General features: G+C 46.6%; 2 protein-coding genes across 3 annotated transcripts; both read left to right on the forward strand.

The window, feature by feature from the left end:
* The first annotated feature begins 421 nt into the window (after positions 1-421).
* DPF2 (double PHD fingers 2) lies at positions 422-14,870 on the forward strand. Of its 2 annotated transcripts, XM_080913510.1 has the most exons (12): positions 422-523; positions 5,425-5,585; positions 5,971-6,078; positions 7,083-7,246; positions 8,096-8,188; positions 8,324-8,402; positions 8,870-8,911; positions 9,889-10,026; positions 10,159-10,287; positions 10,430-10,542; positions 11,362-11,443; positions 13,629-14,870. In XM_080913510.1, the coding sequence occupies exons 1-12, from the start codon at positions 492-494 to the stop codon at positions 13,703-13,705; spliced, it is 1,218 nt and encodes a 405-aa protein (XP_080769636.1). In that variant the 5' UTR covers positions 422-491; the 3' UTR covers positions 13,706-14,870. The 2 variants fall into 2 exon arrangements, with proteins under 2 accessions (XP_080769636.1, XP_080769637.1); XM_080913511.1 differs by lacking the exon at positions 8,870-8,911.
* Positions 14,871-18,826: 3,956 nt separating this feature from the next.
* TIGD3 (tigger transposable element derived 3) lies at positions 18,827-20,236 on the forward strand (the record flags this gene model as incomplete). Its single annotated transcript, XM_080913506.1, has 1 exon — positions 18,827-20,236. The coding sequence occupies one exon, from the start codon at positions 18,827-18,829 to the stop codon at positions 20,234-20,236; it is 1,410 nt and encodes a 469-aa protein (XP_080769632.1).
* Positions 20,237-22,391: the final 2,155 nt, after the last annotated feature.

Raw genomic sequence — 22,391 nt, forward strand, 5'->3', positions numbered from 1 at the left:
AGAGGTAGGGAAAAGGAAGATTAATAGGCAAAGGGAGTTGTGGACAGAGGTACCTAAAGGGCTGGGTACCTCCCTGACCTTTTACTACCTACCCACCAATCCCTTCCTGTGAGTCAACCATGCTGCTAACGGTTATCTAGGCAAGACACTGTTGCTCCTTCTAGCCCATCTTCGTGGTCTTTTCACTTACATTTCTCACTTTCCAACCAAGCCAGACCTCTTTTCTGAGGCTCCACTAAATGGAGGGGAGACGGGTTTCTAGAATGATCTGCAGAGGGCGCAAAGCGTCCCAATCAATCGCGCCTGCGCATTGGGAACCTCTAGGCTCTCAGGTCGTCTTTCTCTAGCGCTCGCTCTCGTGAGCCTGTGCGTGCGCGCACCCTTGGGCTGCGCCTGCGCAGAGGGTCGAGGACCGAGTGTCCTGAGAAGGCTTAGCGCCTGCGCGTTGAGGGTTTCGGGGCCTCCCGGCCTGAGGGAGAGGAACAGGGAAGATGGCGGCTGTGGTGGAGAATGTAGTGAAGCTGTGAGTGGTTTTCTTTTTTCTTTTTCTTTTTAAAATTTCTCCTGTACCAGAAATATTGTAAAGGGGCCTTGGAGTAGAGAGGGAGGTTCTGGAAGAGAAAAGACAGTAGAGAAGGATATGCCCGGGAAGTCCTTGCTGTGCGACTGCTGGTAGGGAGGGCAACAGGAGACTCTGGAGAAGGAGCTGGGCTTTTGGAAACTTGTGGAGGCCCGGAGGGGGGCACACCAGAGCCCCCGACGGGCGTCCTCCTCGCGGGCCGAGCCCCGAGCGGAGCTGCGGGCTGCGAACGAGAGGCTCACGGTCCCTGGCCCCTCTCTGAAGACGCGTCAGTCCTTCCGAGCTAAGGCCGGCGGCCCCGGGAGATCGGGTCCCCTCCCCGCCCACCGCCCTCCCTGGGGCTACAGGCTCCGGCGTGCCTGCTGGATCCTAAGACTTAAGCAGCCCGGTGACATTAGCCGGCAAATCCGGGGTACACGAAACTAAAACTAAAAATGTTCTTGGGAAGAGTTGGTCCAAGAGCAGATACAGAATGGAAAGAACTTCGGGGAGTGGGGAACTAGACCGGAACCAGACGGCCTTCTAGCCCGCAGGAGCCCCGAGGTGGGAGTTCTGTGTACCCTAGATGCCATTGTGCAGGTCAGATTTCGAGCAGAGCTGAAGTTAACGGTTGTTGGGAAACACTGGGGACAGGGACTGGCCTGTTACCCGCTTCCCCTGAGCTAGAGATGTTTGGGGTTTTGATAAGTCTCCTTCCTTCTTGAAGAAGAGTTTTGGAATGGGGTTTAAAATGCCCGTTGGATTTAAGAATGACCTTCTTTTCCTTCAATGGCCATGTTGGGCGTGATGTAAGGGTAGAAAAATTGAAGTGTTCAGCTGTCCAGTCAAAGCTTTTGGGTTCTGGATTTAGGAACTATTCTGGAGGACTTTTTGCAGCTTCATCTGTCTTTGTCATGGGCTGAGCCGCAATAGTCCCAAGAGGCTTTTTTTTTTTTTTTAAAAGGTTAAGTTGTTTCTCCCCTGCTGCTTGGAACCCTTTTCTTCGAGAATGCTTTCCCACTTCCATTAAGCTAAGTGCCTTCTCTTGTGGCTTTTTTTTTTTTTTTTTTAAACTTGCTTTTGGCTTCATCTTGCTGCCTCTTTCAACCACCCCTCCTCCCAGCACTATTATCTTTGTGATCTGTCCCTCCAGTTTCCCCAGCTCTCTTTAGGCTGACATTTCCCTCAATTTAGAAATAAGGCTGTTAATTTAACATTTTTATAGTTCTCCTTCTGGACTCAGCTGTTAGGTCTTTGTTATCCTGTCTTTGTTGACCTCCCCTATTTCTGTGCAAGGCGAGTTGTCCTGTGTCCCCCACCCCTACTCCCAGGTTTCCTGTGAAAAGAGGACTTACAGTTTTTACTCTGGAAATCTTACTTTCTAGAAGAAAGTGCTTGCCTAGGATTTCAGAGTTACATGTTGATGGAGCTCTTCATGTTGAAAGATGGTCTTGCAGAAAATGGAGTTGCTAACCCATTGGTGCAGTATTTTAAGTGTTGGTTGCCCGTTTAAGTAGAGCATTGCTATTCATGCCTCTTTAACCAGTCACTGGTTCCTGAGTACCAGTGAGGTACTAAGTTGCTTCTCCTAGGTGTAGGTGCAGATGACTGGACACTACTAACATGTACCCCACAGAACTTTCCCTTTATAGAGAAGGCTTTGATTCTCACTCTGGAAATGCCTTTCTGACACTGTTTTTAATTATAGTGGCGGCTGACATCACTCATTGAGGGGAGGCCGATAGCTTGTCTTTTTTTTTTCACTCTTGCCTTGTGAAAATACTGTCTTAATTTTCTGCTTTTCTCAAATACAGTATCATGGTTGAAATAGTCTTTATAGTGGTCTTATTAGAGTAAATACTAGTCTAAAACTAACCATGACTGACAACTAGTTTTTAAAACTTTGTATGTGTTATATAAGGCTATCCATAGAATAGCAGAAGCTTGACATTTTTTTGCTACGGAGTCTTGAATTTATGTGTACTCTTTTCTTTGCTCTCTCTAGACACACACACCACACTTGCATGTGTGCATGTGTACAGTTTCATCTGGCCATCTTTCCTACTAGAGCACTTGCTTCACCTTCTAGAATAGCCCCAGCTGGACATTTCAGTCGTTCCTCCAGGCCTTCTTCAGCCTCCCTGCTCTGACTTTGCAGTCTTTAGCTCCACTGGGCTGGTCCTTCCTTCCGTTTGACTTCCAGTGTCAGTATCAATTCCCATCAGCAGAAACAAAGGAGCTGCTGCACTCAACCTTGTTTATCCGTTTTTCCTGTGTGGTAAGGACGAGGCTGCCTCCTAAAGGCGAGCAAATGTGAGCCTTCTCTCTTCTGTGCTGTGCTCTCCAACACACTCACACCTTAATTATAGTTATTACTGCTCACGGAATCCACTCAGGCTGTGCTTGTAGTGTTGCTGTGTGTGGTGTGTGTCTTTTTTATTTGCTGGGAACAAACTAAGATGCAGTGGTCTCCTGTGGCTGTTCAGTGAAAGTCCCCATCAGATTCTACATTGGGGCTTGTTGATACAGCTTTAGTTGTAGGTAACAGACACGGAGACCTTACTTTCTCTTGCTTTTCATGTCTCCTAATCCCTACTATCTCCATCAGAATCCTGGCAGGTCAGAGCTCATCTAGTCTAACTGCCGCAATCTACAGGAGAAGAATAGAGGTTCATACAGGTTAATTACATGGCTATGTTCATGTAGTGGTTGTACCCAAACCCATTATTTTATCCCAAAATCTATCCTGATATGATGTAGACACCTTCATGGGTAACGGGGATGCTATGAGAAAGAAGTCTCCTCTGCCCTTGGTGTTTGTTTTTTTAAGGCTACGAATGTGGCTCAGTTGGTAGAATACTTGCTTAGCATGCAAGAGATCCTGCTTTGATTAGCCAGCACCACATAAAACCGAATGTGGTAGTGCATGCTTGTTAGGGAGATATAAGCAGAAAGATCAGAAATTCAAGGTCACTGTTAACTCCATAGGGATTTGGGGCCAGTATGAGCTACATGAGCCTCTATTTAAGAAAAAATGAATATTTGGCTGGGATGGATATAGCTAAATGGTAGAATACATGTAGCATTTGGGAGGCTCTGCATATGAGCCTGAGAACAACAAAAAGATTGATTGATTGATTATAAACATGACTCCTTACTCTTCTGTAACAAAAGGTGGGGGTTATTGAACATGCTTATAACCACACGACCCCTAGCTCTCCAGTTTCTTGTCTTTTCTTAAAGTACTTAGAGACTCCCCCCCAGAGTTCAAATTGCCTCCCCCAGGACCAGAAAATTCTTGATGTCAGTTGTGTGACAAGAAGAGCCTGAGATTGGCTAGTTTAACAAATTTCCTGTTATTAGAAGTAATGCTTAGTAAAAGCTTTGATGAACTTGGGGAATTTCTCTCTCTGGAACATTGCAAGTTCTTACCTTGCAGATACATGAGTTGACACCTCTCAGTACCGTGCCTGGCTTTTTCCCCCCCAATTACCTTTAGATTGTTTGTATATGAAGAGCTTTTAAATTTTATCTTGTTTGTATGAGTGTTTTGCCCGTATGTATGTGTGCCAGCCACATGTGTGCCTGGTGCCCACAGAGGTCAGAAGAGGGGGTTAGATCCTTGTAACTGGAGTTAATGGACAGTTAGGAACCACTATATGGATTCTGGGAACCAAACCCAGAACTAGTGTTTTTTTGTTTTGTTTGTTTTGTTTTTTTGATACAGGGTTTCTCTGTAGTGTTGGCTGTCCTGGAACTCGATCTGTAGATGAGACTGGCCTTGAACCCATAGTTCCATCTGCTTCTGCTTCCTGGAGTGCTGGCATTAAAGGCATGCACCTCCAAGCCCAGTTCAATGATAGTTTATTGTTGTTGTTGTTTGTTTTGGGTGGTTTTTTTTGTTTGTTTTGTTTTGTTGTTTTTTTTGTTTTTTTTTTTTTTTTTTTTTTTTTGTCTCTTGTAGTACAGGCTGTTCTTGAATTTGATATCTAGCTGAGGATGACTTAATACTTATATCTTCCATGTGCTGGGATTACAGGTGTGTGCCACCATGCCTGCCTAGTTTGGGTTTTGAGGCAGAGTTATGCTATCTGGCTCAACTGGCTTTGAAATCAGGGTAATATGCCTATTTTAGTCTTTCTGTTAGAGGTATGTACCACACTACACCTAGTAAGAGCTTCATTTTCTAGAACTGAATGGTGTTTTGAGGGGTGGATCTACTAATAATGTGCCAAAAATCTTGTGACAAGCCCTCTAGGTCTTGTTTGTTTCCCCATTTGTCAGAAGAAGTTAATATCTACAGTAATGTGTGCAGCTCAAATGCTTAGGTTAAGACAAGTAGCATTAAGCAGCTTGAGTTGGATGCATGAGAACCATGGAGTGAGCCACTCATTTCATCTTTGTCCCTCCCTCCCCCAGTATTGACAGATTGAATCCAGAGCCCTTTGTGGGCTGAGCAAGCTCTCTACCACAGCTGTTTCCTTGACCATTCTTCACTCTTTGGACTAAGATTTAAGTTTGATTTGGCAAGCAGAGACAGGAGGATTTTCATGAGTTTAGTACTTGGGCTGTACAATGAAAGAGACCCTTGTCTCAGAACAAACAAATATTTAAAAAGCTTATGTCTGATTATACACGTAGTAAAATCATGCGTCACAATGATGATTATTCAGGGGCTCTGGCCTAGCTCATAGTAAATTGTCTTTCCTCATGTGATAGTTTGGTAAAGGTTTTTTTTATGTCCCTGGAGGCAGAATAGGAGGCAAATAACAGAAAAGAGTCTCTTAGACCCCTGAGCCTTTGAGAGAGGCAGTTGACAGGGAAGAAGGATGACTTGACTTCACACCTGTTTTACCTTCCTGCAGCCTTGGGGAGCAGTACTATAAAGATGCCATGGAACAGTGCCACAATTATAACGCCCGCCTCTGTGCTGAGCGTAGCGTGCGCCTGCCTTTTTTGGACTCACAGACTGGAGTAGCCCAGAGCAATTGTTATATCTGGATGGAAAAGCGACACCGGGGTCCAGGTAAGGTTACCAGCTTCAGGAAAGGTGACGCAAGAGTATGAGGATGTATCTGCTGTTCCTTAGGAGATGGGGTAGTATGAAGGCTCCTCCACTGCTCGCATCAGTAGATGAGAACCAGGGAGGATGTAGCAGCCAGCCTTTGTTTTTGGCCTCTGAAGCAGCTATCATCTTCCAAGGACTAAGAACAGCTGCATATTTCAGCTGACATCTGTTTTTCTATACCGTGAAGTATCCCCACCTGGCCTAGGCTTATGTGTTCTGTATCACTCCCTTGCTCTAGAACCCAACAGAGTTCTCATCCACAAAGTGTTTGTCATCATTTCTTAGGGCTGGATTAGGGCTTAATAGTCTGTCCATCCTTCCTTCTTCCTTCCTTCTTCCACAGGTTTGGCCTCTGGACAGTTGTATTCCTACCCTGCCCGACGCTGGCGGAAAAAGCGTCGAGCCCACCCACCTGAGGATCCCAGGCTCTCTTTCCCATCTATTAAACCAGGTATAGGCAGGGGGTGTAGCTCAGTTGCTATAGTACTCATCCAGAATGCACAGGGCCTGGGTTTGATATTCAGCTTTGCATAAACTGAACACGGTTGTATATTCCTACATAATAATACCATTGAGGAGGTTGGGGCAAGAGGATCAGAAATTCAGGGTCATTCTCTACTAACAGGGAGCTTGAGACTAGCCTGGGCTGCATGAGAGCCTTAAAAAACCAAACAAAAACCATGAAATTATCTCAGAATAATATGGGCTGGAGAGATGTGCTTATTATGTGAACACAAGGACCTAAATTCTAATTTAACATTCATACAAAAAGCTCATTGTAGGGCTGGAGAGATTGACCAGTGGTTAAGAGCACTGACTGCTCTTCCAGAGGTCCCAGCAACCACATGGTGGCTCACAACAATCTGTAATAAGATCTGATGCCCTCATCTGGTATGTCTGAAAACAGCTACAGTGTACTTATATATAATAAATAAATCTTAGAGAAAAATAAAAGTTCAGTGTAACCAACATGTTTCTGTAAGAGCTGGTGTTTCTAGCTGCCAGTCTAATTCAGGGCTCCGTGAGAAACTCCAAGGCAGTAAGGCAGAGTGTGATAGATAGAGCAGGACACACAGTGTCCTTCTCCAACATGTGTACCCACGTGTTCATACACCATACAGACATATACTACATACATATTTACCAAACTAAATAAAATAATCAAGAGTAAATAAACCAAGTAAGGGACGCACTTCTTAGGAAGGGCTATGGTCTGCCTGACAAGAGGCTAGCCGGTCACTTGCTCTTCCCAGGCTCTGTGTTAGAGCTGCACATACTATCATCCTTCAAGGAGCTCACTGTCTTAGTGAAAATAGGTAAATATAGCTGTATAACAGTGCAGGCTGCAAATACATCCTGGTTCCTGGAGAACCGAGTAGCTGGGTTTGACTTGGCCCCACATGGTGTAGACTCAGTTTCAGCCCTTCTAGTTAGCTTCATCTTGACTTGTTGCAGACACAGACCAGACTCTGAAGAAAGAGGGGCTTATCTCTCAGGATGGCAGCAGTTTAGAGGCTCTGTTACGTACTGATCCCCTGGAGAAACGGGGTGCCCCAGATCCCCGAGTTGATGATGACAGCCTGGTCGAGTTTCCTGTTACCAACAGTCGTGCACGGAAGGTATGCTGTTCCTAGCTATTGCTATATAATGAGGACCGTGTCCTCTGTGGTCTGGGAGAGGTCACCCAGTAGAACTGAAGCAGATCCATGGTGGAACTCAGACTCGCTGATGTGTAAACCCTTAACAAAAACAAAAGTAGCTAAAGTAGAGCCTGAGGAAGTGAGGCTCAGGCCTGCAGTCCTGTTCTCTGCTAGCCATCAGCCTTGCTCTGTCCTGCTTTCCACACTGCTTCCCAATGCAGGCTCTCTATTCATTCTCTCTCACACAAGGTTTTGTGAGAGACTTTAGATGCCTGGTGATACATAGGTGAAGCACACTTGGTTCACACTTGTCAACTGGGAACTTAATGCTAAGTTTAAAGATGAGAAGAGCTACAGATAAGCCAGGTACTGTGCTAAGTATTATTCCATATGCTTCCTCTTGTACATCCTTATGAGGTAGGTCCTGTGGTTCCCATTTCATGGGCAGGGAGGCAGAAGCAAAGCAGTTAAAGCTTCCCTCAAGGTCAAGTAAGCAGCAAAGCTCATTTAAAATAGGACATGAATGTTGGAAGCAGAGCAGGCAGGATGAGGCATGGCTGCCTGGAACATCCAGAGAGCTTTATGGAAACAGTGTTTGGCTTCTGAGAGATGGAGGACAGTAATTCTAGACTAAGGGAACGAATTGACGAGGCAGAGGAAAGAAAGCATCTAGGGAAGCAGGAATGGGATTGCAGGGTAAAGAACAATTATGGGTGGGGCTAAGCTCCAGAGAAGCATCTGGGTAGTTCCAAGTGGCTAATTCTATATCATGAGGGTGCTTTGAGATGGGCTTCACTTCTGCTCACTCAAATCTTTTGCTCCACTTAGCGGATCCTTGAACCTGATGACTTCCTAGATGACCTTGATGATGAGGACTATGAAGAAGATACTCCAAAGCGTAGGGGAAAGGGAAAATCCAAGGTGAGGAGCTAATGCGCTGACTGAAGAATGGAGTAGGCTGGTCTGTGGAGGCCAGTCTTTATTTTTTGCTTTCTGCCTTGCTCTTCTGTCCAAGATACCTTAGTGAGGGCATCATCTTTTTGGTTTTCTTGGCAGAGTAAGGGTGTGAGCAGTGCCCGGAAGAAACTGGATGCTTCCATCCTGGAGGACCGGGATAAGCCCTATGCCTGTGACAGTGAGTGCCACCTGAGGGGTGGGTAGTTCTCGCCTTGGACCCAGCTCCTGCTCTGGATGTGAGAGGAGAAGGGTCATGTTCTTGCACTGAATGGTAAAACAAGCCTGGGTTCTTGTCCTGCCTGCTGACCTGGCCTTCGTTTCACAGTGGGTGGGACCTGCATGCTCTGGGGAGAGATTTCTGTGGGTCCTAGGGTGGGAGGCTGAGGGAACTCAAAGCAGGCAGGGTTGGCCTCACAGTGGGCAGCATCCAGATTTGCTGACCCATCAAGGCAGGGCACAGAGGGTCAGCCCTGACGGTTAGTATCTGTCCTCTTTCCCTTTGCTTTGGCTTACCCTACTTCCATGTCTCCAGCCTGAAGTGCCACTGCTGGGGTTCTCTCTTACTCGCTCTGTTTTCCTGCTGCTGCCGCCGCCCTGTCTCAAATGTATCACGTCTTTCTCATGACTTTTCTTTCTGTCTTTCAGATAGTTTCAAACAAAAGCATACCTCGAAAGCGCCCCAGAGAGGTAGCTCTCTCAACTTTTCAGACTTGTGGTTTTCCTGTCCCTTTTCCCTCTTCCCTTGTTCCTCCTGCCTTTCTCATTTCCTGTGATACTCACTTTGGAATCTCTGCAACAGTATGAGGGTAGTGCTGTGGTACCCCGGTTGTGCTCCATTCTCAGTCCTAGCAACTGTCTTTACCATTGCTTGTCTCTCACAAACTTACTCCTAAGGCCACTTGGCCTAGTATTCATTAACAGAAACCCATTATGGATAGATTCATCTGATGTCCCCAGACCAGACAGCAGGTGGTCAGCTCATGTACCCACCGTCATACCATTTCCTCCCATCCGTCCATCCTCCCATCCTCCCATCTGTCCCGCTGGCCCCCTTGCCCCTCTCGGTGTCATTGCTCAAGATAAAATGCCATGTAATTTTTCCTTGCTGGTTGGCAGGGGCTGTGCAGGGCACTAGTGTGGGAATGTATTTAGCTTCTTTGGGGGAAGTTATCCTGGCTGGCAGTTAGTAGGTATTCACCAAGAGACCCACCCTCAGTCCTTTGTTCAGTTAGGATTGATACACACAGGGTGGCTTGAGCCTGCCACATTTACATAGCAGACAGAGTCTAACATCTCCTTGTTATATTTCCCCTCTTGCCATAAGGCTAGACTGTAGAACTTTACTGACCTGGAGCTCCCAGACTGTTAACTATTTCTGGGGCAAGTTGATGCAGCATGGGCTAAGTTCTTCTAGAAGCAAGCATAGAAAAATGTCGATAGCTATGGTTTTGTGTTTTAGAGAGGGAAGAGAATCCTGGAAGTTAAAGTGGTCCAGGGTCTGATGCTCTTGGCTAAGGGGAAGGGGCCATCACTAAAGCTTGTCCCAGAGTAGAGATGCTGGCAGAGGTGTTCTCATGGGCTTCATTTGGAGCTTCATATTTGTCAGACTGGGGAAGTAGCACCTTTGTGTCCTAATATTTTTCTCCAATCTTTTTCGCACCCAGTTTGTGGAAAACGTTACAAGAACCGACCTGGCCTCAGTTACCACTATGCCCATTCCCACCTGGCTGAAGAGGAAGGAGAGGACAAAGAAGACTCCCAACCTCCCACTCCTGTGTCCCAGAGGTCTGAGGAGCAGAAATGTAAGCTGAGATGTCAGGGCAGGCAAGCAGGAGAGGAACCAGCTTATTTATAAAAACCGTTCATATTATAGAGAATGTGGGGTAGCCCAGAGTTCCCTTGAGCATCATCAGAATTTTTCTTTTTCTCTATAGCCAAGAAAGGACCTGATGGATTGGCCCTGCCTAACAACTACTGTGACTTCTGCCTGGGCGACTCAAAAATTAACAAGAAGACAGGGCAGCCTGAAGAGCTAGTGTCCTGTTCCGATTGTGGCCGCTCAGGTACCTCCATCCTCAAAAAGCAGGCTGTACTCAGTACCCAGGAACCTCTTGGCTTGCTTCCTTGAGTGTTACAGTCAGGCAACCTCCCTTACCCACTCCCACCCTGGTTTCCAGCCACTTGTTTGATTCCCCTCCTCCACAGGGCATCCATCCTGCCTGCAGTTCACCCCAGTGATGATGGCAGCTGTGAAGACCTACCGCTGGCAGTGCATCGAGTGCAAGTGCTGCAACCTCTGCGGCACCTCAGAGAATGATGTGCGTGCCCTCTGAGCCTGCCTGGCTCTCCCCTTAACGCCCTCCAAAGCAAGCTTTCTGTCAGAGTGCACCCGTTCCTCCCTAACTCCCCTCTGGGAACTTCATACTTGCTTAAAAAGTATTGTTTCTTGGACAACAACAGTCAGACAGTGTTCTTAGCTCTCGGGTCAGTAAATAAGACCGAGAAGTTTGTGCTTTGATAGAATTTGGGTACTTGGGGGAACAGAGTTTTGTATGATAATGATGTGCCAAAGAGTTAACTGAATGCTGAAAGAGGTTTGTAGTTGTATTTGCTTCTGGAGGAAGTGAGGTTGGTGTTGGAGTTTGGATATTACAAGGAGCCAGACTCAGAAAGTATGGCTAGTGCAGAGGCCTTAAGGTGGGCAGGCTGGCTATAATGAGGCCATTGTTACCCACTAGACCCTTCTCTGTGTCAGGGAGGTGAAACGGGGACATTGCTTGTTTTTATGATTTTCTTTTTCTTCAGTTTTTCCGTTTTCTTGGGACCTTTTGAGCTCAGTGAGGAGTCCTGAATCTGGTTAATGTTAAGCACCAGAAGTTCAGACCTTGAGGATGTTGTCTGAGGCTTTTTATTAGGGGAGTAATATGATCTGTCTCATCTTTTCAAAGGGTAATTGGCAGCTTTGTGGAGAAAAGATTGTGGGGAAATCGTAGGCTTTGTGATCAGTTAGACTGGACAGACAGACTGACAACCGATCTCAGCTACTGCCAGTCCCTTTTGGAAGTAGCAGCAGTGTCATAACTTAGGTACATAAAATGAACCATTGTACCTTTGTTCTTTCTCCTTGCCTTCTGCAGGACCAGCTGCTTTTCTGTGATGACTGTGATCGTGGCTACCACATGTACTGTCTCACCCCTTCCATGTCTGAGCCTCCTGAAGGTAAATGGCCTGGATCTACTCAAAATACTTTATCCCAGAAAGATCACAGCACCCAAGTAAAACATTGATACTGAAATTTCTGACTTGTTATAGGTCTGTAATTCTGTGGGTTTCAGCATTCTTACGTCTAGCAACATAGATTTCATAATAAAATGATGTGTTACAGATTAAAACGAAAACGTAATGGGGCTGAAGAAGTGGCTCAACAGTTAAGAGCACTGACTGAGTAACCCTCCAGAGGCCTTGGGTCAATTTCTAGCACCTATTGGCTATTCACCATGATCTGTAATTCCAGTTCCAGAAAATCTCCTTCTCTGGCCTCTGCAGACAACAGACATGCACGTGTGCACAGATATTTTCTGTCTCTAATACTTTTTTCTTTCTTTTTGTAGTAGTAGAGATAGAACAAAGAGCCCTGTACATGCTGGCCAAATGCCCCATGGCTGAGCTATATCCCTATATCCATCCCCAGCTCTTCAGATTTTTTATTCAGAGTGCTGTGCAGTTGATTCATAGCACTTGTGTAGAGGACAGAGTCTAGAAGTCACATCTTTCACCATAGCTTCTGGGGTTTAAGTCATCAGGTTTTGAGCCATCTTATGGTCCCACGCTTATGTTTTTTGTTTTAAGATAGGGTCTCACTAAATTGTATAAGATAGCCTGAGCTAGCTCAGTAGCCCAGGTAGCCAGCACTTGAACTTGGCAGTCCTCCTGTCTCAGCCCCTAGAGCAGCTGGGCTAGGCTTGTTGCAGTCATATTTCTTTGGAGAGGTAAGAAATTTCTCCTCGAGTATTGTCCAGAACAAAAGTATGCTTATAAATTCTATATTGAAAAATAGCCAGGTGGTGGTAGTGTGCCTTTAACCCAAGCACTCAGGAGGCATAGGCAGGCAGATCTCTGAGTTCAAGGCCACCCTGGTCTATAGAGTTAGTTCCAGGGCTACCCAAAGAAACCTTGTTTGAAACCCCATCTCCTAAAAATAGTTTTACTTCTCAAAAAAAAAGGATCAAACTGTAATAAATACCAATGTTGTTTTAGCTATTTATTTTTCTTACACAGAGCAATTATTTCCTATTTATCATTTCTTTCTTTCTTTTTATTTGTTTTCATTTTGTAGGCAGGGTCTCATTACTCGGAGATCCACCTCTGTTCCCCAAGAGCTGCAATTATAGGTGTACACAACCCTGCCTGATTATTTTCTGTTTTTCTGTGAAATTAGACTTGGGTGGTAAAGGGTGGAATACACAAGCTCATTCCTTTCTGCTTAAACACCCTGAGATGTTGGCACCACCAGTTCACTTGCAATCCATTCCACAGAAATGGGATTTCTGGCTTTCACCAAATTAAAAATAGTTTCTCAAGCAGGCATGGTGGTGCATGCTTTTATTCCCAGCACTTGAGAGGCAGAGGCAGGTGGATCTCTAGTTCAAGGACAGCCTGGTCTACAGAGTGAGGTTCAGGACAGCCAGGACCAGGACTAAACAGAGAAACCCTGTCTTGTGGGAAAATATAGTAGTTTCTCTGGAGTCTCTTTTCATGACTTTTTTTTTCTTTTTTCTTTTTTTTTGTCTAAAGTTGAGAGCATTTTTAAAAACCTGTGACTGGGCTGGGCTGACAAGATGGCTCGGCTGGTAAAGCACTTGCAACCAAGCCTGGGCAACCTGAGTTTTTGAGTTTAACCCCTCAAAACACATGATGAAAAGAATAGACTCCCACAAGTTGTCTTTCACATGCATTCTGTGGCAGTGCCTCCAAACAAATAAATACATTTAATAAATTACAAAAAAAGCAAAACACTTGTGTCTGCCTAGACTGGCCTGTGAGTCCCTGGGCCACAAGATAGACAAGGTCTAGCATCTGTTTGAGGTTTCTCTTTACACTCAGTGTGTCCATCTCCATGGAGAATAATTTTCATGTGTAGTTTTATTTTGTCTACATGTATGTCAGTGTACCACACCTGGTGCCCTTGGAGGACAGGAGACGGGAGCATCAGATCTTTAACTGCTGAGCCATCTCTTCAGTTCAATTTTCATGGTTTTGAAGACAAGCAGTTCCCTCAGTTCAGGATAATCATGAAGTTGCTGCTGCAGAACTTCCCCTGTCCTACTTGGGGTGAGGTCTGAGGAGTGGAAGACAGTAGATGGGATCTTGTGGGATCCACTGTGACCCTTCTATTTCTCCGTAGGAAGTTGGAGTTGCCACCTGTGTCTGGATCTGCTGAAGGAAAAAGCATCCATCTACCAGAACCAGAATTCCTCCTGATGTGTCACCCAGCTCCCCTGCATCTAAAGCCGTTGCTCTCCTCTTTACCTTGGTTTTCATTCCCCTCTCCTCTTTCACTCTGTAGTCCTGCCAAACTGCCTTTGGCAACAGCACAGGGAAGTGGCAGCTCTCACTGCCTCTGGCCCCAAGCCCTCAGGGAGTAAGGAGCAGCATGCTGCCCCAGGACTGACCTGTGGGCCCAACTTCTCTCTGTTCTCCAAGAAGTGCATTCACTCTGCTTGCCTTGGGCCCAAGACCCTGGTGATTACAGGGCTCAAATTGGGTCCTCTGAGAAGGAATATGAGAGACTTACCTAGCCCCAACCTCTCTTTGGTTTCCAGAGATGAACCAGGCTGGGCATTTCATGAAAGCAGCTGGAGTGAGCTGGCTGAAGTGGCACTTGCCAGGACATTTCCATATCCTAGTTTTGCTTCCCTTTGCCTCCTGCCAAAGCAGTGTGTCGTCCCCCCCCCCCCCCCCCGTGCCCTTGTCCTCTGTCATGCTACATGGAGCTCTGTGCTCAAGCTGGAATGCTCTCCAGCACTTCCTGGCTCTGCCCTGTCCCACAAAGGGACAAGCAGCTTCAACCTATCCTTCCTGTGCTTGGCTGGCTTGCTCGTAGGTGCTCTCTGGCTACCCAAACATTACCCATTCTCAGAACTTCCTGTCTTCTGCCTCCTTCCTTATTCCCTTTGGTTTTGTAGGGAGAGGGATAGTGTCAGGGGGCTGTGCCAGCAGCTTGGGGGGCCACAGGGAGAAGTTGGATAATGTGCCTGTTTTTTAACTCGATAAAAAAAAGCCTACCTCCAAAATCCCCTTTTCTTTCTTTCTGGACCTGGGCATTCAGCCTCCTGCCCTTAACTGAATCAGTCGCCTCTGCCTCCTGCCTGTGTTTCCTGGCTCCCAGGTCACAGGTTGGTCCCCTTTCCTTGCACGCTAGCTAGTAGCTGGTAAGGTCTTCACAACCTGAGTTTTCTGTTTCCTGCTTAGTGGCACTGACATTAAGTAGGAGGGGACAGTCCATGCCAAGCTACTCTGGAGTGGGCTTCCCCCTTGGCTGTGGGCAGGCAGGCCCTAACTGTTGTTTTCTGCAAAGTTGAGGCCCCCTCCTCATATATTTAGTTCCTGTATTCAAAACATTAGTAAAAATAAACATTTTTACAGAGCCTTCTGCTGGATGGTTTGTCTCCTGACTCCTTGTTGAAAGGTCATTTTATTTCAGACTTACTTAGGACAATGGTTTTTTTTTGTTTTATTTAAGTTGAAACAACTTTTTCTTCCAAAAATCAAAGTTTGTGTTAAACTCTACCATGTAAAGCAGATATTACATTAGTTATTGTTTTATTATGTAAATTCAAACATAACAATGTATTGTCATAAAGAATGAAGCTATTTTAATTAATACAGAAATTTGGTTAAAATTAACTTTAGCACCCTCTCTATATCTGCTTTTGGCTGGTTGGGAAGACTTTACTAGATATGAATATGTAGGAGGAGGTGGGACAAATCTGACTTTGTAAATGTCTCTTGGTTAAAGTGGGCCCAGAAGCTTATTTGTGGTTTAAACTCAGAGGAGTTAGAGCTGGGCCTGGAGAGGTAGCTCAGCAGAGAAAAGGAATGCTCATTGTTCTTGCAGATGGCCAAGTTCCATTCCCAACACTCAACTCAGGTGGCTCACAACCACTTGCAACTCCAGACTCTGTGGCTGGTTTGGTCACCTGCACTTGTGCAAATGCCAACCTGCCCACTCATCTTCACCCATTTACACACCTACCTAATGCCATCATGGAACAAGAGAAACTTTTGGGCAGATGATGAGGGCAGCCAGGAGGAGAGTAATCTCAAATCTTGTCATCTGATACGCCTTTTCATTGCCATAGTATTGCTAAGCCAAAGCAGAGTTCCAAAGCCAGAACTGTTCACAGCAGTCCCAGGATGTTTATGTGCAGTGAGTTTATATCCAGTCAAACTAGTGTTTGATATTATATATTGGATCTTATATAGCTCACTTGGTATGTATTGACTCTTTTTAAAGATTTATTTATATGTGTACGCCATAGCTGTTTTTAGACACACCAGAAGAGGGCATTGGATCCCATTACAGATGGTTGTGAGCCACCTTGTGGTTGCTGGGAATTGAACTCAGGACCTCTGGAAGAACAGTCAGAGCAGTCAGTGCTCTTAACTACTGAACCATCTCTCCAGCCCAACTTTTTTAAGATTTATTTTATGTTGAGTGTTCTGTCTGCGTGTACATCTGGATGCCAGAAGAAGTCATTAGATCACATCATAGATGGTTGTGAGCCACTGATACTAACACTCTAAAAACATGAGCTTGGCTGTGGTGGCACAGGCCTTTGTTATTGAAGAGGCCAGATGATGGTATCAGATCCCCTGGACCTAAAGTTTCAAACAATTTTGAGCCACTGAGCTCTGGTTTTGGTTTTGTTGTTTTGTTTTTAAGGAATGTTTTGCTTGAATCTGTGTGTGTGTACCAAGTATCCAAGATAAGCCTGGAACTGAAGTCAAAGATGGCTTCGAGGTGCTGGAATACAATCCAAGACCTTTAGAAGAGCAGACAGTGCTCTTCCCCATCTCTCCAGCTCCTGAACTCTTTTAAACTGCTGCCCTCTGTCACCAGCTCTCCTTTGAGAGTCTAAAGAACTTTGAGATGACTCAGCTAGTTAAAGCACTTTTTCTTTTTCCATTCATTTATGTATTGTCATTACATCCCTATTGCAGAAAAGCACTTTGGATGTGAGCCTAACCACCTGATCCTGTGTCCGGATCAGCAGCTGGATGTTGTGTATCTGTTGTTCTAGCAGTCTTAGAGGGACATGGGGGTGGAGACAGAATCTGCACGAAGCTTGACATCCAACTGGGAGTATGTTACACAGCAAAACCAGCCTCAGCAAGGAAGGGACCCCCCAAATAAAAACAAGAGTTGTCCCCTTATTTTCACACTGGTCATGTCACGTATGTACTACACACATGCTACGAACGCACACATGCATGTGCACAGGTATTTGACACTTTTGTTTGTCTTATGTGTAGGCTAGGATGGTCTCAAACTTGAAATCCTGCTTCACCCTCCTGGAGTGCTGGAATTACCTAACCCTTTATTTTATTTTATTTTATTGGATTCAATTAAATACTTATGTAGCATCTGAAGTCCTCGGATTTTTCTGGAATGCCCTGAGGTCATTGTTGCTGATAGGTACCCTGGCTTACTACTTCAGAGTGGTAGGCCAGGAGTACAGGGAGTCAGTCAGTTATCCTTGGCAATTGAGTACTCTTGAGGGCCAAAAACGAAATGTGCAAATGAGACCACTAAAATAGGTTTAAAAGAAATTTTTAGAAAAGTAGGGTCCTGGTTGTTTATGGTTCAGGGAGGGATAAGTTATCTACACCTAGTTCAAAACTAAATGTTAAGGAGGGAAATGACTGGCCCGGAGAGATGGTTCAGCAGTTAAGAGCACTGACTGCTCTTCCAGGGGTTTTGAGTTCAATTCCCAGCAACCACATGGTGGCTCACAGCCATCTGTAATGAGATCTGATGCCCTCTTCTGGTGTGTCTGAAGTACAGTGTACTCATATACATAAATATTTTTTTTAAAGGAGGGAAATTACTAACATAGGAATTTAGATCTTGCCACCAAAACTGGTAACATAGGAATTTTAGATCTGAGTCACCAAAACTGGTTTTAAAAAAAAATGTGTCCTTTCTTTCCACCTGTGCTGGTTGGCGAGACCAGAGGTCAGCGCTGTCCATGGTAACTACTTTTTGTGACTAAAGCTTAAATTCATTCATTTTCTCCTTTCATGTTGTTTCCAAAACAAATCCGTGAGGGCCGGTGTCCCTGTTTGGTATCCCGTAGGGATGGCTTCGCTTGGGTCGCCGCCAAGGCACGCTGGCCCAGGAGAGATCTAAAGGCCGGGTCTTCCCGCCAGACCTTCGCTCTGTCTCCTGCCCCACCGCTCAGGAAGCTCCTCCTCCACAGGACTGACGAACCGCCACTTCCACAGCATCCAATCAGATGCAGCTGGAGGCGGGACAAATTGCCGCTGATGGCTAATCAGGCTTGTTAAGGCGGGGCTGCGGAGGGGCGGTGACGAGGTTTTCCCAGCCTTGAGAAACCCGGGCACCGGCGGCGCGCGCCGGGCGCTGCTTTGCGCGCGCCCGCTCCCGAGCTGCCCCTCGGCGCGCTCTGCCCTCGGGGTCGCGGCGCCCGTCCCTCTCTGGTTCTGCCGAGGCCCAGGAACCTGGCTGGGGCAGGGACTAGAGCCGCGGGACGGCGCCTGGAGGTGGGTGCGGAGCGGAAGGCCGGGTGGGCGGGTGGGCTGGGTCGACGCCTGTGTCGGTCCCCTCACTGGCTAGGGGTCAAGGCAGAGCGAGCTGGGGCGTAGAGCCCGCTCAGGAGCTACCTGCTCCCTGACCGATGCTCTTTTTCTCTCTGCTATCCCTCCAGGCAGAGGACACTTCTTTCTATTTGCTGCCCTCAGCCTCCTCACCCTGTCGCCCTTTGTCGTCTTGGCACCTTTAGTCTCCTTCAGGTTGAACCACTGACTAGCTTTACCACCCTGCCTTGCCAGCAGCATATTGGACTAGCGCCTTCAGACCTGGCTTTGTCATCTGTACCATCTCACCTGTTCACTTCAACTCTGTCCGTTCATTCAACTATCAAAATTCAACCTAGGCCCTCCTCATCTCCTCTCAGGGATCTCCTCCCTGTCACCCTGGATGTCCCCTGCACCTGCCTCACTCAGCCTCAGCCCCAGGCCTCTCTGTTGTTTCTTTGTTGTCTCTACAGCTGTCTCCTGATTGTCTTTACAGCTGTCCTTTGGCCTCTCTTCATCTTTCCACCCCATCAATACGAAACCCCAACCCAGAATTCCCTCTGCCTCGGACTAGGGACCCTCTGCCAGCTCTGTTCTGGCAATCTAGACCTCTCCCCCCTCAGCCTGGCCATCCTGTGTCTTTTTCAGCTGGTCTGTTTTCTAGCTTTCTGCATTCCAGCTGATTGCCCTGTCCTCAGGCGTCCTGTACTTTTCTATTCCTCTTACCCTCTGCCTATGGCATGCTCTCCTACTTTTCTTCCCCCAGCAGGTTCCCAGGGAGTCATGGAGCTGAACACCAAGAAGAAGCTTCACGCTCTGTCCCTGGCTGAGAAAATCCAGGTGCTGGAACTCTTGGATGAGTCCAAAATGTCCCAGTCAGAGGTGGCTCGGCGCTTCCAGGTCTCACAGCCCCAGATCTCACGTATCTGCAAGAATAAGGAGAAGCTGTTGGCTGACTGGTGCAGTGGCACAGCCAACCATGAGAGGAAGCGAAAGCGTGAATCCAAATACAGTGGGATCGATGAGGCTCTACTCTGCTGGTACCACATTGCCCGAGCCAAGGCCTGGGATGTAACAGGGCCCATGTTGCTCCACAAGGCTAAGGAACTGGCTGATATCATGGGCCAGGATTTCGTGCCCAGCATTGGCTGGCTGGTCCGCTGGAAACGCCGAAACAATGTGGGCTTTGGGGCTCGCCAGGTCCTTGTCCCTCTGTTCCCTCCTGAACCTCCTGCAGTTCTCCCATCTCAGGCCCAGCCACCCCTTTCTCTTAAAGACTTCTCACCAGAAGATGTTTTTGGCTGTGCCGAAGTACCCTTGTTGTATCGAGCTTTGCCTGGTGGAGTGTTTGAATGTGATCGGTTGCAAGTCCTGCTGTGTGCCAACAGCAGAGGCACAGAAAAGCGAAGGGTATTTGTGGGTGGGCTCCAGGCTGCCCCAAGATGTTTCTTTGGAGTCAACAGTGAGGCACTGCCTGCCTCTTATCACCCTGACCTAGCCATTCCCTGGTCAGAATGGCTGGCACAGTTTGACCAGGACATGGGACAGCAGGGTCGACGGGTAGCCTTGCTGCTGGCTTCCGGAGTGGTAGAGGAATGGGCCAGCCCTCCTGGGCTCCACCACGTGCGACTCCTGCCTCTCTCTGCCTCCAGCACCACTCCTTCCCTGCCTGGCTCTGTGGTTTTGGCCTTTAAGGCCCATTACCGTCACCGTTTGCTGAGCAAACTGGCTGCCATGCAGAGTGGGAAAGAGGGGACCTCACTGGCTGAGGCCAGGGCCAGCATCACAGTTCTGGATGCTCTGCATATGGTGGCCGCAGCCTGGACCAAGGTACCCCGCCAGCTCATTTTGAGCAGCTTCATTCAAGAAGGACTTGCTCCAGGCAAAACACCACTGTCTCTGGAAAAAGATACTGAGATGTCACCAGTCCCTAGTGGGCTGAGCCAAGAGGAGTTTTCTCACTTTGTGGACCTGGAGGATGAGGACCCAGGGCCTAGAGTATGCAAAGAGGAGACCAGTCCTGAAGACAGTGGGAGGGAAGAAGATAGCTTTGAGTCCCTGCCCACCAAAGCAGATGCTCTGAGGGCACTATGCACCTTGAGGAGGTGGCTTGAATGCAACTGCACCTCTCCAGAACTCTTTGAGAAGTTCTATGACTGTGAGGTGGAGGTGGAGCAGCTTTGCTGTCTGTGAAGAGTCATGGCTGCCTATATTCTCCCCCTCCTGTTTCCCATGGAAACGCCTCCCCAGAGGCAGACTGGCTCTTTCCTGTGGAAATAATATGTGGAGGGTGTAGAAGGGAAGGAAGTTGGAGCATGAAGTTTAAGGTCAAAGAAAAAGTTGTTCAAGCCTAGAGTTTCTACAGATGGGGCTTCAAGAGTGGGAATCTGGGCTGTGTAGCTTCCAGGCCCTGGTGAAACTTCTAGAGCTTTGTGGGGAGTTAGTCTAAATAGGGTAGAACCTAGAAAGGTAGACTTCCTATCAGTGGCCCCATTCCTTGAATTTTGTGTCAAAACCAGTTCTGCTTCAGGAAATAAAGTCTTTAACCAGAAAGTGAGGATGTGGATTTTCTTTTTTCCTTCTTTCTTTTTGGAATGTGGTCTTGTGTAGCTTGGGTTTAGCCTTGAACTTGTACTATAACTGAAGGTGATATGAATGTCTTAATCTGCTTGCCTTCCCCTTCCAGGGCCAGGATTATAGGGGTTTGCTAATTTATGTGATGCTAGGGATTAAACTTAACCCAGGGCTTTGAGCATACTGAGGTAGTGCTATGCCAACTGAGTTGCCCCCCACCTTCTCAAGGCATGGTTTACATGAAAGAAGGGTGAAGTCTGTCTATCAGGAAGAATCCTTCACACATGGATTCTCCTCTTGGACCACACTTGCAAGAAGAAAACTTGAAACAGGTCTCAGGACGACCCAGAACTTTGCAATTCTTATCATTTCAGCATCAGACTGTGGTGCGGTGGCCAGAGGTGGGGCAGGGAAATGAGCTCCGGGGCAATCATTCATTCACTACAGGTTTTCATCTATTCATTTCACCACAGTTCCTGTTGTAAGACCCTGAGGAGTCTTAGCTCAGGTGCGCAACCCACAGAACACTATTAGATGATAGACCGCTGTAATAACAGGAGGTTTTTATTCCATGTACATGGGGTTGCTCATCCTTGCAGGGAAAGTCAACCCCAAACTCAAAAATCATATATCTTTTATACTTTTGTGAGGGAGGTGTACTGTAATAGTACCAATTTTACCATTTATCAGCAGTATAATTTTCAGAAAGAGGAGAGAAGGGGGAGAAACTTTGGCATAAGGTTGTTGATAATTTACATTCTCCTTGATTCAGTACAGGGAGGGGTACGGGAGCTATTCTTAAAGCAGTCATTTTTGTTTTGTCTTAACTCAGCTTGGTCGGTATAGCTTGACCTGTCCACTAAAACTTTGTTTTTACATTTTCAGAGCCTTGTTTATATATTTCAAAACTTTGAGGGGGTTTTGTCCTTGTTTTGGTTCTCAGAATTGGGTGATTAGAGCATGAGTTAATTATAACATGCGTCAGAACCCTATCTAGGGCTTTCTAGAGGACCAAGTGGCTATCAGTCAGTATATTCTGTGTTTTTTTTTTTTTTTTTCTGAGAATTACTTTGGGCCATTGTTTTTATTTTTCAGGCACAGGTGGGATCTCATAGCCTTGAGATGACTGGAAAATGTCTGAGTCTGATTTTAACCATTTCTGTGTCTTTAGGGTCTCACATTCTAAGAATGGGGTGTTTTGAAAAAGTTTCAGAGCCCTTAAAATTTTTGTTTCTTCCATCATTCCCTTTATCACAACCTCCTCTGTGACAAGATTGCAAAGGTGACAGCTCTGCTGAGCAAGACCAGAAAGCAGCAACAGGCTTGTGCAAAGTGCTTTGGCCCCACAAAGCCTAGTGAAAACCAGTAGTGGTGAGCTGGTTTCCCTGTTGTTTGTGGGGGGAGGTGTTGTTTTTGGTTTTGAAACAGAGTTTCACTATACAGAGCAGGCTAGCCTTACACTCTGAGAGATAGATCTACCTGCTTCTATGAGTGCTGGGATTAAAGGTGTGTGCCACCATGCCCAGCCTTGTGTTTCTTTTTAATTTTTATTTATTGTTTATGTGGGGAGGGGGAGGCACACACACACTTGCTACCATGCATATATGGAGGTCAGAGGACAAATTTGTGAATCTCCCCTTCTTCTGGTGGGTTCTGGGAATCAAACTCAGGTCTCCAGGTTTTTGTGGCAAGTGCCTTCACCAATGAGCTGTCTCACCACCCAGTGGTGAGTTTTGCTATTTAGACCACTGAATAGAGAGAAAAGTAGGTAGAA

Source organism: Micromys minutus (genome assembly GCF_963924665.1).
Source record: "Micromys minutus genome assembly, chromosome: 2".
Taxonomy (NCBI): Eukaryota; Metazoa; Chordata; class Mammalia; order Rodentia; family Muridae; genus Micromys; species Micromys minutus.